Source organism: Myxine glutinosa, unplaced genomic scaffold, assembly GCF_964187855.1.
Source record: "Myxine glutinosa unplaced genomic scaffold, kmMyxGlut1.1 SCAFFOLD_2937, whole genome shotgun sequence".
NCBI classification, from domain to species: domain Eukaryota; kingdom Metazoa; phylum Chordata; class Myxini; order Myxiniformes; family Myxinidae; genus Myxine; species Myxine glutinosa.
Genome location: NW_027619031.1, coordinates 1 through 18,837, shown reverse-complemented (window position 1 = coordinate 18,837; position 18,837 = coordinate 1). Strand labels below are relative to the sequence as shown.

At 45.3% G+C, this 18,837-nt stretch overlaps 1 protein-coding gene across 1 annotated transcript; it reads right to left on the bottom strand.

Moving 5' to 3' along the window:
- Window positions 1–6,761: 6,761 nt before the first annotated feature.
- Window positions 6,762–15,603, bottom strand: LOC144889345 (potassium channel subfamily K member 10-like). The gene is made up of 4 exons (XM_078769538.1): window positions 15,562–15,603; window positions 15,205–15,391; window positions 10,617–10,759; window positions 6,762–7,391 (listed from the first exon to the last, which is right to left on the bottom strand). The coding sequence occupies exons 1-4, from the start codon at window positions 15,601–15,603 to the stop codon at window positions 6,762–6,764; spliced, it is 1,002 nt and encodes a 333-aa protein (XP_078625664.1).
- Between the last annotated feature and the right edge of the window lie 3,234 nt (window positions 15,604–18,837).

Genomic DNA, 18,837 nt, shown 5'->3' with positions numbered 1-18,837 from the left:
TATCTCAATCTCCATTCTCCTGTCATGTCAGTATCTCAATCTCCATTGTCTTGTCATGTCAGTACGTCAATCTCCATTCTCCTGCCATGTCAGTATCTCAATCTCCATTCTCCTGTCATGTCAGTACCTCAATCTCCATTCTCCTGCCACATCAGTATCTCAATCTCCATTCTCCTGCCATGTCAGTATCTCCATCTCCATTCTCCTGCCATGTCAGTATCTCCATCTCCATTCTCCTGTCATGTCAGTACCTCAATCTCCATTCTCCTGCCACATCAGTATCTCAATCTCCATTCTCCTGCCATGTCAGTATCTCCATCTCCATTCTCCTGCCATGTCAGTATCTCCATCTCCATTCTCCTGTCATGTCAGTATCTCAATCTCCATTCTCCTGTCATGTCAGTAAAAAAAAAAAAGTCAGTATCTCAATCTCCATTGTCTTGTCATGTCAGTACCTCAATCTCCATTCTCCTGCCATGTCAGGATCTCAATCTCCATTCTCCTGCCATGTCAGTATCTCAATCTCCATTCTCCTGTCATGTCAGTATCTCAATCTCCATTCTCCTGTCATGGCAGTGTCTCAATCTCCATTCTCCTGTCATGTCAGTATCTCAATCTCCATTCTCCTGTCATGTCAGTATCTCAATCTCCATTCTCCTGTCATGTCGGTATCTCAATCTCCATTCTCCTGTCATGGCAGTGTCTCAATCTCCATTCTCCTGTCATGGCAGTATCTCAATCTCCATTCTCCTGTCATGTCAGTATCTCAATCTCCATTCTCCTGTCATGTCGGTATCTCAATCTCCATTCTCCTGTCATGTCGGTATCTCAATCACCATTCTCCTGTCATGTTAGAAGTATCTCAATCTCCACCTTCAAGCCAGCATCTCCATTCTACTGTCATGTCAGTATCTCAATCTCCATTCTCCTGTCATGTCTATCTCAATCTCCATTCTCCTTTCATGTCAGTATCTCAATCTCCATTCTCCTGTCATGTCAGTATCTCAATCTCCATTCTCCTGTCATGTCAGTATCTCAATCTCCATTCTCCTGCCATGTCAGTATCTCCATCTTCATTCTCCTGTCATGTCAGTATCTCAATCTCCATTCTCCTGTCATGTCAGTATCTCAATCTCCATTCTCCTGTCATGTCAGTATCTCAATCTCCATTCTCCTGTCATGTCAGTATCTCAATCTCCATTCTCCTGTCATGTCAGTATCTCAATCTCCATTCTCCTGCCATGTCAGTATCTCAATCTCCATTCTCCTGTCATGTCAGTATCTCCATCTCCATTCTCCTGCCATGTCAGTATCTCAATCTCCATTCTCCTGTCATGTCAGTACCTCCATCTCCATTCTCCTGCCATGTCAGTATCTCAATCTCCATTCTCCTGTCATGTCAGTACCTCCATCTCTATTCTCCTGCCATGTCAGTATCTCCATCTCCATTCTCCTGTCATGTCAGTATCTCAATCTCCATTCTCCTGTCATGTCAGTAAAAAAAAAAATGTCAGTATCTCAATCTCCATTGCCTTGTCATGTTAGTACCTCAATCTCCATTCTCCTGCCATGTCAGGATCTCAATCTCCATTCTCCTGCCATGTCAGTATCTCCATCTTCATTCTCCTGTCATGTCAGTATCTCAATCTCCATTCTCCTGTCATGTCAGTATCTCAATCTCCATTCTCCTGTCATGTCAGTATCTCAATCTCCATTCTCCTGCCATGTCAGTATCTCCATCTTCATTCTCCTGTCATGTCAGTATCTCAATCTCCATTCTCCTGTCATGTCAGTATCTCAATCTCCATTCTCCTGTCATGTCAGTATCTCAATCACCATTCTCCTGTCATGTTAGAAGTATCTCAATCTCCACCTTCAAGCCAGCATCTCCATTCTACTGTCATGTCAGTATCTCAATCTCCATTCTCCTGTCATGTCTATCTCAATCTCCATTCTCCTGTCATGTCAGTATCTCAATCTCCATTCTCCTGTCATGTCAGTATCTCAATCTCCATTCTCCTGTCATGTCAGTATCTCAATCTCCATTCTCATGTCATGTCGGGATACCCGTTGTCCTGCCATGTCAGCATCTTCATCTCTAAATCAGCATCTCTATCTCCATGTATATATGTCCATTCTGTTTTTGTTCTGTTGCGTCCTGTCGTGTCAGCATGTTATCTCCATATCAGCATCTGCATTCTCCTTGTCATGTCAGTTTCTCCATCTCCATTCTCATGTCATGTCAGTGTCTTCATCTCTGTGTCACCCTCTCTATTGTCTTGTCATGTCAACGTCTCCTGTCTCCTGTCATGCTGAATCCCTGTGAGAGCATTGAGAGCTCATCGCCAAGCATCATAATGTTGGACGTCTCACACTGTGTTTTGTGAAATTGCTGCTGAACCTGCCATGATACAAGTAGCAGTGAAAAGCGACGCTGAAACAATTTAACACTGCTTCAAACAGATGTCTGACCTTGTGTTTGTTTCAATCTGTATGAATCATTCCAAACTAATATAAGTGCATCATCCTTATCTAAACACGAATCGGTACTGCTGTAGGGGCAGTAATGGTCTGCAAAGTGTTCATCTGGCATCAATTAACACTTGTCATCTCACTTGGTGAGTGATATTGAAGGACTATTTGGGATCACACTCTCCCGTTGCTCATGTAGCCATGTTGTGATTGCGCGTCTCAATTTGACAATATCATGCGTTAGGCCAGAATCGTAAAGGGTTGGGTTTGGGGCAGAAACGTAACGAAGACTTCACACATCTGGTCTGTGCACAGCACTCTCCCAATATGTCAATCGCATCAGGACCGATTCTCTTTAACAAGACTACCCTCAACCTGAGGAACGGTACAAAAAAAACGACCACATGTCATAAATCATAATTATAGGAGATGCAATTGTCGTGATGCCACCTGGGAGTGCCATTTACCTTGAGACATCTTCTGCAATACTTTGGCGAGGGAGTATCAAGGGAGCACAAAAATATTTTCAAGAACAACTTCATTTCTTCCATTTGAATAAAACGTTTTTCAAGTTTCCCCAGAAAATCTGTTCCACTTGTTGAGGGTAAACTCCGCAATTTGAAAAATAGGATTTAATAATAAATTGGTATTATTGTGATAGATTGCATGCTTCCGAGACTTATACAATTGGACCCTTAAAATGCGATACATGTTTCATCTCCTCTCCTTACAGGGAGGCACCACTAATGTTAGTGTGGACGCTGGCAACTGATTAATCACAAAATGACCCATAAATACCAAATCTCTTCATCCACAAAATACATCATCATAAAACATCTTATGTCCTTTAAATTAAAATTGAAAAGTTAACTCCAGTCATTGCACAACATGGTCCTATTTTTTACTTTCCAGGCCATGCATATGGTTTTAAACTTAGGAAAAGCAGATATGGGACTTCAAATCCCTCCTGTATTGCACACTTCGTCTTGGTTCCCTAAATGGCACCTGTAGTGACGTCACATCGACGTATATTCACAATATGGCCTTTATGAACCGAGTCGGTTCGATCGACGTCGAGCGATTCATGCTCCCGCATGCGCACACCGTACGATTCCTACTGTACGTTTTATCGCCAGGGTTAATGTAATTTCAAATCGGAGCCCTTTTGGGTCTGATTTTCATGCAGTAGTGCAGGGAAGCTTTCATCTTGTGATGTAGAATTTCGTATAAATGCAGTGCAGCTGCACACAAAGACAACAGACAGCCTAAACACATGAGGACCTTCAGGAATGTGATGTCTCTGTCCAAAAATAACTCGGCCATCATAGTCTGGCCAAATTCCAGTCGAAATTACTATTAAAACTTGCATATTGCATCCTCATGACATCGACATTACCCTTTGTTTGAATCCAGTGTTTCTCATCTACTTCCTGATGAGTGGTTTATCTTGCTTCATGTTAAGCCAGCTAGTCATGTCTGGAACCATGGAGCTGTTTGGCACCAATTAACACACACACACACACACCAGAAGAAGTCAGAATAATCAAACCAAGTGGATAAAAAGATCATCACATACAAGTTCCATTGCTACCTTTTTAACATAAACACATTTGTCACCATCAGCAGCTTGTTCGACCTAAAAAACCCATACATCGCATGTTTACTATATGGAAGGAAGGAAAAGTAAATAGCTCGCTGTGTGCCAGGAATTGTCATTCTTTGGATCAATTTAATTCTGTTTCATTCCCGCAGAGACGATTTCTATTTGCCAAAACAATCTTACAAAACCATCTTTAGATCTTCATTGTTTCCCAGCTCATGAGGAGGTTTTTTTTTCTTTTTTTCTTCGACTTTTTAAACCAAACAAGTAGAACTACATTCAGATTACACTGCCCCATGCCAAATAAATAAATAACATATTCTCCAGCACGCGACATTGCCGGGGGGCTTTTGGCACCTGGAAATGCAGTCTTGCAGCACATGGAGACGGAATTGAGATGGAGAGGTGAACAATATTTGATTGATCAATAGTGTAATTAAAATAAAATAAAATAAATCGTAATATAATTAATTTCTTAATCAATTGGCTAATAGCATACCTAAACCACCATCGTTTCATACGAATGTGTAACTTTTTGAAAATTAATTTATTTAGTAATTAATCGAATAATTAATCGATTAATTGATCCCCCCCCCCCCCCCCCCCACTTTCCCATGCCTCCTCCCCCCAAGCCCTCTCCCTCCCACAGATCTTCCGATGTCCCTGTTCTCTGCTGTTGTACTTGTGTGCTTCCCTCTCTCTCCCCATCTTGTCTCCCGCTCCCTTTATTGTATGTTTTGTGTGTCGGTTTTTTTTTTTGTGATTGATGTTAGCTCTTACACGAGCGTCGATCTTGTATACATAAACGAACAAAAAAAATAAATTAAAAATACCATTTACAGCCAAATCACTTGGTCATTGTCATGTCCAAATATCAGCTTCATAACTCAAAAGGTACCTGAGATATTGCCCAGATGAGAAAGAAAATAAATAATTACTTTATAAATCGATAATAATTAAGTAATTAATCAATTTATTTATTAATCAAAAAATAAAAATAGCGTTTTTTCCAAAGCTCTTGTTCACTATTGTGCGCAAATTTCAGCTTCCTAGCTCAATAGATGGCTGAGATATCGCCCGGACAAACAAGAAAGAAAACGAACAAGAAAGAAAGAAAACGCAAACGGAGTGAAAACTGAGTACTCCCATTCGGCGCGGTCATCGCCAGGTCCCCTTCGGCGCCCGGCGATGACGTCATGCAGCGCCTGGAGGTGGAATTGGAAAGGAGCGGTGTACAACAAACAAATGATCGTTCGTGATCTTCAAGTTGTTTTACAGTATCAACCAGGCTGAATAGTTTATGTTTTGTGTCACACACCAAAATCGAATCGGCTTGTTACTTAGCCTGGTGTTGGCTTAGCGGTTAGTGTGCCGGCTTGGGATCCTAGAATCCTGGGTTTGAATCCCGGTTTATTGCTGAATTAACGCCAGGGGGGTTGACTCAGCCTGTCATCCTTCCGAGGTCGGCAATTTGAGTACCAGTTCACTGGTAATTCCCTATGTGTCGCAAGAGGTGACTAATAGGGTTGGTGGCAGGAATGGCATCCGGCCATAAAACATTGCTTCAAAAAGGGGACCATGGTGCCTGAAAAAGGCCAACCCCTGCTCTGCGGGGAAAATGGCCTCAAAAGGCGGGTTCTTGTTCTTGTCACTTACCCAACGCATCCAGCAAGTTTTGTCATAATCCGTCCATAACTTTTTGAAATATCATGTTATATAACGGTTTGGCCCTATCACTCAATGGCGAAGAATCACTTTAAAAAAATTATAGTGTCTGGATCTGAATCTTCACCAACATCTAATGGATTCTTCCTTGTCACACACCCAACCTGTCCACCAAATGTCTTCTGAATCTGTCAACAACTTCATGAGATATGCTGCTCACAGACAAACAGACGGACAGGGGTGAAAACAACCTCCGTTCACCTTCAGTGGCAGAGGTATCAAAGAAACATTGTATACATGATGAGGACAACTTCCCTTTTTACACGTTATATGAGAAATGTAGGATTTTGGGTGGGGATCAGGTCAATATTGTGGACCTCGTGAAAATACAGTCGCATGAGTAGTGTGGAAAGTCTCAAATAAGGCACCAAATGTGAGTAAAACAGAATCACCGTGTGCTTCACGCCTCGTCTCCCATTGCTTTTGCCCAAAGAAACGAATCCTTGGGATAAATTAGTGCTACAAAGCAAAAGGGAAACTTTCGGCTTTCAACATTCACGTGATAGAAACTCCATGAGTCACTCCAAAGTCCTTCATGACCTACAAGGAGACATGATCTCACAAATGCCTGCCATGGTGCTATTTGGTGGGACCATTTGTTGGAAACACAGGAATGCTTACCTTGCACACAACTATCACATATGGAAATCGAGAACAACGATCTCCAACCTCCGTTTCACTCAATGTGCAAATTCCCTTGTGGAGTTGCAAAGGAATCCATATGCATGTCAACTGACCCCATTTTCTTTGGTCCTGCCATATCGATGGTGCTCGACTGTACCAAGGAGTACACATGATCTCGAGCTGTTGGGAATGCAGCAATGATGAATTTTGTTCTCTGGTTTGAGGCCTGCAAATTGGAAACTGGTTCTAATTTAAGCACGACGGTGCAATAGAGTATCCAATTGGAAGAGATGAGCTTTGCCATGTCAGGATATTATGCCTCAATATCAACCTTCTGATGTTAACACATCTCAGGGCCTACATTGCTCTGATCCTTATCAAAGATGTCAGATGGTGAGCAGGATGTTGCGACATCTCCATTGATTTGTCTTCTCCACCGTGAACCTTTCAGTATGCCACGTCGGTTACCCCTACGTGCCAATCTCCTTTGAACTCCAGCCAAACCTCCGCCAACTCCTCCCCATCCGGCCAATGCCCTGTCGGGACTATTGCTCTCGTCTCCATCTGAAGCCGGTGAATCGACTTTGGCAGAAGCTCCTTTGGCATGCAACGCGTTGCCATTGCCGGCTTCCGCAAGCGGTGACCGTCGTTGAGGAGAAGGGCTATCGCTATGCTGGATCGTCGACCCACCGTCGGTCGGTGGGCAAGGAATGCGATCGACAGAGCCTGCCTTGTTGGTGAGTGCGGTGAGTGATCCACGGAATTGGGTCCGCCCTCCAATGGTCAGTACGTCCATGGAATGGCGGCGCAATGATTGAGATGCCAGGCGATGCCTCCGGTCGATGCTTCGGATGGACGTAGCACGCTGCAGCTTGTCGTGGATCTCCACGCTGAGCCTCCGATGGGTCTGCTTGATCTCGGCCGTCACGTTGGCCCTCCACTCAGCAGCATGGGCTCGAAATTCTGCAGCCTATACAAATATGCAAAACCATATTATTCTGCTAATATTAGAGTCCGCTGTTGAAAGTTGATAATTGTAATAAAGATGGATATATAATGCAGGATATAAATCGAACTCCTGTATGAGCCTGGACTCAAAAAATAAATTATATATATATATATATATATATATATATATATATATATATATATATATATACTAGACGACCCATGACCCGTTGGGTCAATGTTATTATATATAATTAAGGGGTTACCATGGTTACAGTGGGGGTCAAAGGTCAACCTATGGCGAAGATATATAATTTTCTCACACTTTCTAATAGAGAGGCAAAATGCCATATAAAACTAAATTTATTGGTTCTAATTGCTTTTATTTATCAATCCTCACATAGAAGAGCAGTTTTTAGTAATGAGCAGTGAGGAGAAGACCCCTCAGCCAATGATGTCGCCCCTCAGCCAATGATGTCGCCCCTCAGCCAATGATGTCGCCCCTCAGCCAACGATGTCGCCCCTCAGCCAATGATGTCGCCCCTCAGCCAATGATGCCGCCCCTCAGCCAATGATGCCGCCCCTCATCCAATGATGTCGCCCCTCAGCCAATGATGTCACCCCTCAGCCAATGATGTCACCCCTCAGCCAATGATGTCGACCCTCAGCCAATGATGTCGACCCTCAGCCAATGATGTCGCCCCTCAGCCAATGATGTCGCCCCTCAGCCAATGATGTCGCCCCTCAGCCAATGATGTCGCCCCTCAGCCAATGATGTCGCCCCTCAGCCAATGATGTCGCCCCTCAGCCAATGATGTCGCCCCTCAGCCAATGATGTCGCCCCTCAGCCAATGATGTCGCCCCTCAGCCAATGATGTCGCCCCTCAGCCAATGATGTCGCCCCTCAGCCAATGATGTCGCCCCTCAGCCAATGATGTCGCCCCTCAGCCAATGATGTCGCCCCTCAGCCAATGATGTCGCCCCTCAGCCAATGATGCCGCCCCTCAGCCAATGATGTCGCCCCTCAGCCAATGATGTCGCCCCTCAGCCAATGATGTCGCCCCTCAGCCAATGATGTCGCCCCTCAGCCAATGATGTCGCCCTTCAGCCAATGATGCTGCCCCTCAGCCAATGATGTCGCCCCTCAGCCAATGATGTCGCCCCTCAGCCAATGATGTCGCCCCTCAGCCAATGATGTCGCCCCTCAGCCAATGATGCCGCCCCTCAGCCAATGATGCCGCCCCTCAGCCAATGATGCCGCCCCTCAGCCAATGATGCCGCCCCTCAGCCAATGATGCCGCCCCTCAGCCAATGATGTCGCCCCTCAGCCAATGATGTCGCCCCTCAGCCAATGATGTCGCCCCTCAGCCAATGATGTCGCCCCTCAGCCAATGATGTCGCCCCTCAGCCAATGATGTCGCCCCTCAGCCAATGATGCCGCCCCTCAGCCAATGATGTCGCCCCTCAGCCAATGATGTCGCCCCTCAGCCAATGATGCCGCCCCTCAGCCAATGATGCCGCCCCTCAGCCAATGATGTCGCCCCTCAGCCAATGATGTCGCCCCTCAGCCAATGATGTCGCCCCTCAGCCAATGATGTCGCCCCTCAGCCAATGATGTCGCCCCTCAGCCAATGATGTCGCCCCTCAGCCAATGATGCCGCCCCTCAGCCAATGATGTCGCCCCTCAGCCAATGATGTCGCCCCTCAGCCAATGATGCTACGCCTCAGCCAATGATGCTACGCCTCAGCCAATGATGCTACCCCTCAACCAATGATGATGATGATGCTACCCCTAGACGACCCATGACCCGTTGGGTTAATGGCAGTTTGAATAGATATGAGAATAGAACTAAAGCGAATGCTGGACATCATCAGGGAGATTATTTGGGCCAGCAAGCCATAAGGCTCACCTCTCCAGCGTTCTAAATCACTTACCTGTGACACGTGATTTCGGCCCTTATCTCCGATCACGTTGACGGAAATCACCACAGCATATCGTCAAGATCCCTCCAAAAGGCTCGTCTTTGTCACATACATCACGCAACGTGCGATCCACAGCCTCAAAACTCTCTCTCCTGATCATAGGACACTCATCCCACACGATGAGTTTTGTACTTCGAAAGAGGTCTGCGATAGTGGAATTTTTATCGATGTTGCATACGCCATCTTCCCTCGGTGTCAGAGGGATTTGGAACCTTGAGTGCGCTGTTCTTCCACCAGACATGAGGGTAGCAGCTATGCCAGATGAGGCCACCGCAGGGGGCAACTTCTCCACTCGCTCTCACTTTAGAGAGAATCAGGTTAATAAGAAACGTCTTCCCTGTGCCTCCAGGCACGTCAATGAAAATCATTGATGACTGATTCGTGCGGATGTTGCTATTCGCGTCCATAGACGTGAGGTGTGATTCGTTGTCCGCGTCCGTAGCGCCGTCGGAGGGTTGATACGACATTCTTCCTGCAAATAGTATTGTGTTTGTGCTATCGTTTTGCCGATCATCAAATGACAAATAAATTACATTGTGAAAATTAAAGATTTCAAATAAACCTATTTAAAGTGTATGCGCATATAAATAATAAAAAAAATCGAAGAAATATCTCTCGGTAATTTCCTGAAACATATTTTACTTCCGGGTAATAATGTTGAATGAAATGACGAAGATATATACTGTATGCCTGTTATTTTAGGCGGTGTATTTTCGTATATCAACGTGGCGCGATTTTTAAAATATATCTCTGCAATTTCCCGTGTGTGCGTGAATGTTCTCAATTATTTATTTTACCGAGTCTAAAACCATCGATAAAAATGAAATCAGATGGCGACTTAGATTGAAGATAAAGGCGTGAAACAGACTCAATGGCCTTGAAGATACAAGCCTTTCAGAATTCATTTCGTTCTATAAACGGAAACTTTCATCGGATTTTCTTCCCGTTTTTTTTCAACCGAGTCTAAAACTATGTTAGCGACTGTGAAAAATGAAATTATATATCGAATTTGATTTGAAATAAAACTGAGAGAGAGAGCAAGACACCACGGGCCTACAAAACAGGCCTCAAAGCTATGCGAGTTAATAAAATGGTGGATATTACTACTCTCTCAAAGGGGTAAGCCATGCCCCCGGACCGATCGAATGTTACATACAAACATGCAAGATTTCAATTTTATAATTATATAGATATGGATAGATAGATATATATGTTTGTATGAAAATATTAATAGTTAAAACACTTTTTTAAACAAAATCCTCACCTCTTCTCTGGTCTTACGGGAGAGCACTCGAAGCCAATCGCCAATCATGCTGAGCACAGCGGCAAAGTACGCCAACCCGACGAGGATCCAGAACCACACCAATGGTTTGTACCATTCCTTGTACTGGATGTTGCTGCTGCCACCTGCATCAAGGCACACATTTATACTCTCATAAACCACCACCAAGTATTCAGGAATGTTTTGAGAGACTACTTAGGTCTTAGGAAGACAGTAAAACAGAGCAAGGAGTAGGCCCAAATGTGACATTCTGTTTCCTCGTTCTGCAAACAGGCCCCAGAGTCTCCATTTGCACTCCCTGTTGCTGGAACAGACCACGTTGTCTTCGAGTCAATCCTCAAAATTTCCAATAGACGTTTTGTTTTCGTCTTTGTCTGCCTCTGCGTATATGCTTCTGGAATTTTTTCTTCTGGATCCTTTTCCACAATGATGAACCAATTCCTTCCATTTGAATCATTACTCCACATGGGGAAGCAATTAAACCAGCGAATTATTCGTTTTGTTTCGTTTTTTCTCTCTTGCTTTTTGTACCTTGTTACCTCCGCTATCGAAGGTGGACGGACATTATGTTTTTCGCCGCTGTTTGTCTGTCTGTGAGCAAGATATCTCAGCAAGTTACACATGGATTCAGACTAAACTTGGTGGACAGGTTGGGTGTGTGACAAGGACAAATTGATTCCATTTTGGTGAAGATCTGGACCTGGATACGAATTTTTGCTTAATTTTTAAGGGATTCTTCACCATTGAGAGATAGGGCCAAAAACAATATACAGTATAGCATGATATTTCAAAAAGTTGTGAATTGATTATGACAAAACTTTGTGGATGGGTTGATTAAGTGACAAGAACAAGCCGATTCGATTTTGGTTCAGGTCCGGATCCAGATCAGTGGGATACAAAACGGAAACTTTTCAGTCTGGTGAAGTTTGTTACTTGCGAAAATCGAAGATTTTTCAAGCATATTGGTTGGTCTTGTGCGTTATTCTGTTTGCTCTCTACCGAGTACAGTTGTAGTTTTTGGTGTTTCACCAAGTCCCGATCTGGCATGATTTCTCTTTGGAATCTAACCATTCCAGGTACTCGTGGGCACTGATGGGATTCTACCAAACCAGGAACTGGGTCATCATCCAGAATTTGGTCCAGCAGTTCAAGGCTTGTTCCTTTCCCCGACTGACAGTATTGTCAGTGCAATTCCCACACCTGCTCGCTCTCACCAACCCACATTTGGTAAGTGTGGTGAGTGCACCAAACGCCTCAATCAGTACGAGTTGAGGGAGGTCTTTGTGAACGAGACCAAACTAGGCCAGTTTCTGGGTTTTTTTTATGGAAGAATGTGTAATATGGCCAAGTCCTTACTATAATTCACGGACCGGTGTTTGTTTGTTTATCGTGCTACTCCTCCTACAGTTCTGCGCTGATTACATCCAGACTCAAGCTTTTGGGTCTCACTATCTACCATGATCTTTCCTGGGAAAACCACATTTCCAAGCTGTCCTCCAAAGCCAGTCGCCGACTGGGCATCCTCCGTCGTGCGAAGTCCTTCCTTGGCACACCTGAGCTCCTCACCACATACAAGGCTTTCATCCACAGCTCAATGGAATACTGCTCTCCCCTCTGGGCTGGTGCTCCTGCCTCACACCTAGCTCGGCTTTACGCTGTTGAAGCCAAAGCTTTCAGCATCATTGGAATCTCCCGTGATGAAGCTAACTCCGAGGGCCTTTCACTTACTCACCGCAGGCAGGTTGGTGGTCTTTCTGTCTTCTATCGACTCCTCTCTGGCCTTGCTCCTCCAGCTCTCTCTGGGCTCTGTCCCCCAAATATTCCTAAAGGTCGCACAAGATCTGCCTGCAACCCTCTTATGGTTAAACTGCCAAAATCTAGGCTCTCTGCTCACCTTCACTCTTTCATTCCTCTTTTCTCCCGCCTCTGGAACAAACTCCCCCTCTCCCTTCAATCCTCAATTCTCCAATACATGTTCTCCAATACATTCAGAACTCCGCTGCCCATCTACTCACCCATTCCCGGACCCGTGACCACATCACCCCCGTCCTTTACAAGCTTCACTGGCTCCCCATCTCACAGAGAATCCAGTACAAAATCCTCCTCTTGACCTACAAAGCCCTCCATAACCTGGCCCCATCCTACCTGGCTGACCTCTCCAGACACACTCCCACCCGCAACCTCCGCTCTGCTGGTACCAACCTGCTGACCCCCCCCCCCCCCCCATCCGGACCAAATTAAGATCCTGGGGGGACAGGGCCTTCTCCATCGCTGCTCCCACCCTCTGGAACTCACTACCTCACACCATCAGAGACTCCTCCTCACTCACCACATTCAAAACATCACTCAAGACCCACCTGTTCAGCACTGCATTCAACATTCAACCCACAGCATTTAACCCCTGACTATCACTTCTCCTTCTCCCTCCTTTTGCTTTAAATATTTCCCTATTGATTCTTGTCTTTTTGCAATTGTTGTTTTCATGTTTTATTATGCATTATGTTTTGCACTCTGTCAAAGTGCCTTTGGGCTTCATGAAAAGCGCGATACAAAATAAATGAATTATTATTATTATTATTAATCCCACTCCTCCCTCCAGGTGTTTAAAACAGCTGTTCACCACCATCTCTTATCTTCCCCCATCCAAAACCTTGATCTTTTCTACCCCCGCTAATTTCACCCCAAATCCTCTGTTTTGAAATACCAACTTCTTTCCTGGAAGTCCTTGGTGTCCTTGTGTTTATACTTCTCCCACCCGCTCCCCCCTTCCCACGCCGCCTCCCCCCAAGCCCTCTCCCTCCCACACATTCCCGATGTCCCTCTCAAATGTTGTGTTTATGTGCTTCCCCTTCTCTCCCCATATTGTCTACCGCTCCCCTTTTTATCTACTTTGTTTGTTTGTCTGTTTGATTTGTTTGTGTGATAAATGTTAGCTCTTTCACGAGCCTCGATTATGTATACAAAAAAAGAAAAAAAAAAAAAAAGAATTGTTGTATATGACCAGCATGACCCCGATTAGTCTATATGGATGTTTTTCTCTTAGCCGGTGGTATGGAGGGTGTCGGTGGAGGACGCCAATATTCTATGTAAATGTGTATTGTGCAGTGCCGCTCTAGGTGGAAAAAGGGTATTATGAGTCCCCACCCTTTACAGTACAATATTCCTGCCCTCACATTTTCCAGTGCAGTGAGATGTTTTGAATTATGCAGTGAGGTGTTTGGAATTACACGTTTGAATAAGGTTAATTACATAAGCCCCTTGGCCGCTCCTGCAAGAAATGGGCCATTTTTGGAAAAATAATACGAGTTCCCTTACAAGGAGCTTCAGTGCAGAAGGAGGACATTAGGCCCGCGAAGCCTGCACAACAGCCAACCTTTGTCCGTACTCTATCCTTTTTAAATGCTGAGCATCAAGCAAGCAGCATCAATTCCTTGGTATGACCTTGCCAGGGTTAAAACCATCATCGTTATTCAGCAGAAGCTCTAACCATTACCCCACAACTATCGGGGATGCCTCTTCATGGTGGTTGCACCCCCAATGCAAATGTTCCCCATTCTTCCCTGTTGCCCGGATTCATCAGGGCAGTGCGGTCACAGTCCGAGTGCCGATCGGTCCCCATGGACCGGCCCTTTCCCTCTTGTTTCTCTTTCTCTCCTCCCCCCTCCCCCCCCCCCCCCACCCCTCACCCTCTCTCTCCCTCTCCCTCTAATTCTGTTGTGGCTTGGCTTTGTGAAGATGGGGTACACCATCCTGGATGTGGGGGATCTCTGGGTTGCTCCTGCGAGATTGATCGGCTGTCTCCGTTCTGCAGGCTTGATCGAGAGAAATGTCTGGCGCTACACAATAACAACAACAACAACAACAACCATTACACCACCAATCTGCATTCTCGTCGTAGCAGCCCAAGTGAAAATAACTACTCCTTTAAAAAATGGCTCAGATCAAAGAATCATGCATGGTTATAAGAACTATCTCCCGATAATATCTTCATGAACATTAATAATAATGAACTCAACACAAATCAATGACATTAATGTACTGTATTCCTGTGGGACAAAATGGCCACCGTGTTCTCTCTCAGGTGCAAAGAATCACCTTTAGAGGCCATTTTCCCCTGCAGAGCAGGGGTTTGCCTTTTTCGGGCACCATGGTCCCCTTTTTGAAGCAATGTTTTATAGCCGGATGCCCTTCCTGCCGCCAACCCTGTTAGTCGCCTTTTGCGACACACAGGGAATTACCAGTGAACTGGTATTCCATTGCCGACCCCTGAAGGATGAACAGGCTGAGTCAACCCCGCTGGCGTTAATTCAGCGATCGACCAGGATTCGAACCCAGGATCCTAGGTACCCCAAGCCGGCACCCTAATCGCTAAGCCAACATCAGGCTTTCTCGGGTGCAAAGGTCGCTGAGAAATGTGCTGGCAAAGAAAATGCCTCATTACGGTACCAAAACAAGCAATTCTGCTAAAAGTGAAAATAAACTGAAATATCAATTTAACAAAACCTAAATATTGTTATAACTATGCTGTATCCTGTTACGAAAGTCAGTGAGATGAGTGAAAGCAACACACCGGCCACGTAGTCTCCAAATCCAATGGTAGAGAGCGTGACCACCACGAAATAGAGGGATTCGAGCATGGTCCACTCCTCCATGTGCATAAACACCACTGTCGGAATGACCACAAAGGACACACAGCCAACCAGCACGAAGAGGATGGTGGAAAAGATCATAAACCTTGTCTGACCAATTTCTCTGTGCTGGAAAGAAGGAGAGGCAACTGAAAATCTCTCCCACACATTTAACCACACATTCAAGGTGTTTGGACTGAAATACATTCATCATTCAGTAGCTCGTCGGATAATGCTGAGATACGGAGGTTAAAGGTCACATTCTAAAATGAACGTCCAAATGAATACGAGAGACTGACCGGGATGAAATGTTCAGGTTGATGGATGCAACCAAGTGACATGGTTAGTGGATAGAACTAAATCCAACAGGTAAGGGTGGATTATCACTATTTATCAGCCCCCGTTGGACTTAGTCTGAAAAGAGGGCTTTTGTATTGGGTCTCGTCTGTCCAGGCATCCGCAACCATATCTTGGAGATGTATGGACCTATTTGTTCATATTTGGCAAAAATACAATACATGACGCTAGACAAATGCACATCATTTTGTTTCACGATGCGATCAAATATGGCCGACTGGCGGCCATTTTAGTTGTAAAAAACCCAATGTTGAACACCGTCAACCATTTCTCAGACATGCAATTTACCAGTCTTGTTCAAACTTGGTACACATATATGAATGATGGCTTACACATGCACGTCATTTGCTTTCGAGATCAGATCCAAGATGGCAGACTGGCAGCCATTTTGTTACTTAAACGTGTCCACAACTCTTTCTTGGACATGCATGGACCGATTTTGTTCAAACTTGGCAAAAATACAATATTTGAGAGTATACATATGCAGAAGATTTTGTTTTGTAATCCGACCAAAGAGGGCCGACTGGTGGGTGGCCTTTATCTCCGTACAGCAAAATTACTAAAACCACGAGGGCAATGACATTTTATGTCTTTTTCTCCTTGTCATTATCATTATTATTATGAGAAGACATTCATTTCAGAACTAATTTATATACCCTCTTGACTCATCAATTCAATGATTTGATCTTTCCCTGTGACTCCTGTTCGCAAACCTAATGCCAGCAGAGGAAAATTTGTGACTTTAATAACCATGTTTTTGTTGTGCCAAACAATTTCATGCATAATGGTCTACTTTTTTTTTTTTGGATATGTATTCATAGTTAAGGCTAGAACACAGAGTGGAGCAGGATGCAACATAACTAAAGGAATGGCAGAAAGAGAATGCGTAAATGCCAATAGCAGGACCGAGGGAGAAAATAGATGGAAACGTACAAACAAGGGATGCGGGTAACAATGGGGTAAGAGGGAATGCAAGGGGTGGACAATATGGTTACAGAAGCAGAAGAAGGTGGAGGTGGTTTAACGGGTGTATAGAATATCATGGTTTTGGATTGGGGATGATCTGAGATGGTGGTGAACAGCTGTGTGAAGACCTGGAGGGAAGAATGACATTAAATAAAGTGTGGAAGTTGATTCCACAGGTAGGAAAAAAGAGGAACAAATGAGTGGAGGTGAGCAGTGATTCTGGATTTTGGCAGTTTCACTAGGAGGGTGTTGCTGGTGGACCGTGTGCATCTTGCAGATACCTGGGGGGGACAAAGTACGGAGAGGACAGAGGGTGCAAGATGAGAAAGGAGGCGGATGACAGAGAGACCGCCGACCTGTCAGCAATGATGAAGTGACAGGCTCAAATGACTCAACTTAATCCTGAAAGATTCCAATGATTTTGAAGTCTTTGGTTTCCATAGCATCAAGCTGAGCAAGGTGTGAGGCTGGTGAGTCAGCCCAGAGGGGAGAGCAGTACTCCATCAAGCTGCGATGAAAGCATTGTATGTGGATAGGAGTTCAGGTGTGCCAAGGAAGGACTTTGCACGATGGAGAATGCCCAGTCGGCGACTAGCTTTGGAGGCCAACTGTGAAATACGGTTTGCCCAAGAGAGATAATGACTGATAGTGAGACCCAAGAGTTTGAGTTACTGGACTTCTACAAGAGGGTTGTTGAGAAAATAGATGGAAGGGTTTGCGGTACAGTCCTTTCGGAGACAGACAGACAGAGTGTATGGAATTTGTCAGAGGTAAAAGACATATTTTAAGTGTTTGACCAGTTTGTGATTTTGTCAAGGGCTGAAGAGAGTTGTTACAGACTGCAGCTTTTCTGTCTGTTAGGAGGTTGAAGGATGTCATGACAGAGGGTGGAGTCAACAGGAAATAGATAAAGATGATTTTCCAGAGTCAGAGAGATCATTGATGAAGATTAGGAATAGGATGTGGCCTAGAACACTGTCTTGGGGCGCTCTAACCTTAAAAAATGAAGAGAAGAAAAGAAAAAAATGTTCTCATACATTATGAATGAGAACACAAAGTAACAAAACATAAATCTATATATATAAAACACAGTTTGTGTGTGTGTGTGTGTGTGTGTGTGTGTGTGTGTGTGTGTGTGTGTGTGTGTGTGTGTGTGTGTGTGTGTAATGTTACCGATAGACTCCTAAACGGAGAGGCTTACGTGCTTGATATTTGACATAGACATGGCCATTGAGCGTGGGACGAACATGGCCGAACTCAAAATATTTGACGATCCATATTTTTTATTCATATTTACCTCAGCGCATTTCAGCGAAGTACCCGCTAATCTCAGCCGGTTCCAGAGCAGCTCGCTGATTCGCTCAGAGCAATCACGTGATGTTCCATTTCCGCCGCCAGACTGATTCGCTCAGAGCGATCACGTGATGTTCCATCCCGTCACACGTCACACGTTTTTTCACCTTTTATGCGATCGTGTTTTGTATCGATTTTGTGCGATATGAATTAAATGTCTTTGAAACAGCTGTGAAACGTCTTTCCACAACCCTTCCATAACCGATTGGAGCAGTTTATTGCCGCACAAAACGAGATCCGCGGAGCGAGTTGGTCGAGTCGTGCTGACAAAGATGGCGACACGGCGGCTTCACTTTTCACGGAGTATGAGCGTTCTATATATTTTCAATTCAGTGCGCCCGTGATTTGTGGCATAGACATGACCATTGGGCCTTCACGGTGTAATTTGTGCGAGGCTTTTGTCCGAGTGAGCTTGAGTCGAGAGGGCGAATGTACGGGTTGGGAATGTACGGGTCTCCCTTCCCCCGCCCGGCAACGCCGATACTGGAGGACGTCACAGGATCGGTGAGTCTCCAAAATCCGCTTCGTGCTGTTGCGAATATGCAGGACTATGTCCGATTGTTGTGCTGCTCTCCGACCATGAGAACTGCAACGTCATTGTTGACTGGCCATCCCCTTCCCTCCCCCTTCCCCCTCCCCCCTCCGTCCCCCCTTCCCTTCCCCCTCCACCCTACCCCTCCCCTTCTCCCCTCCCCCTCCCCCCTCCCCTTCTCCCCTCCCCCTCCATTTCCCCCCCTCCCCCTCCATTTTCCACCTCCCCCTCCCTTTTCCCCCTCCCCCTCCCTTTTCCCACTTCCCCCTCCCCCTCCCTTTTCCTCTCCACCCTCCCCCTCCACCCTCCCCCTCCCCCTCCCTTTCCCCCTCCCCCTCCCCCTCCCTTTCCCCTCCCCCTCCTTCCC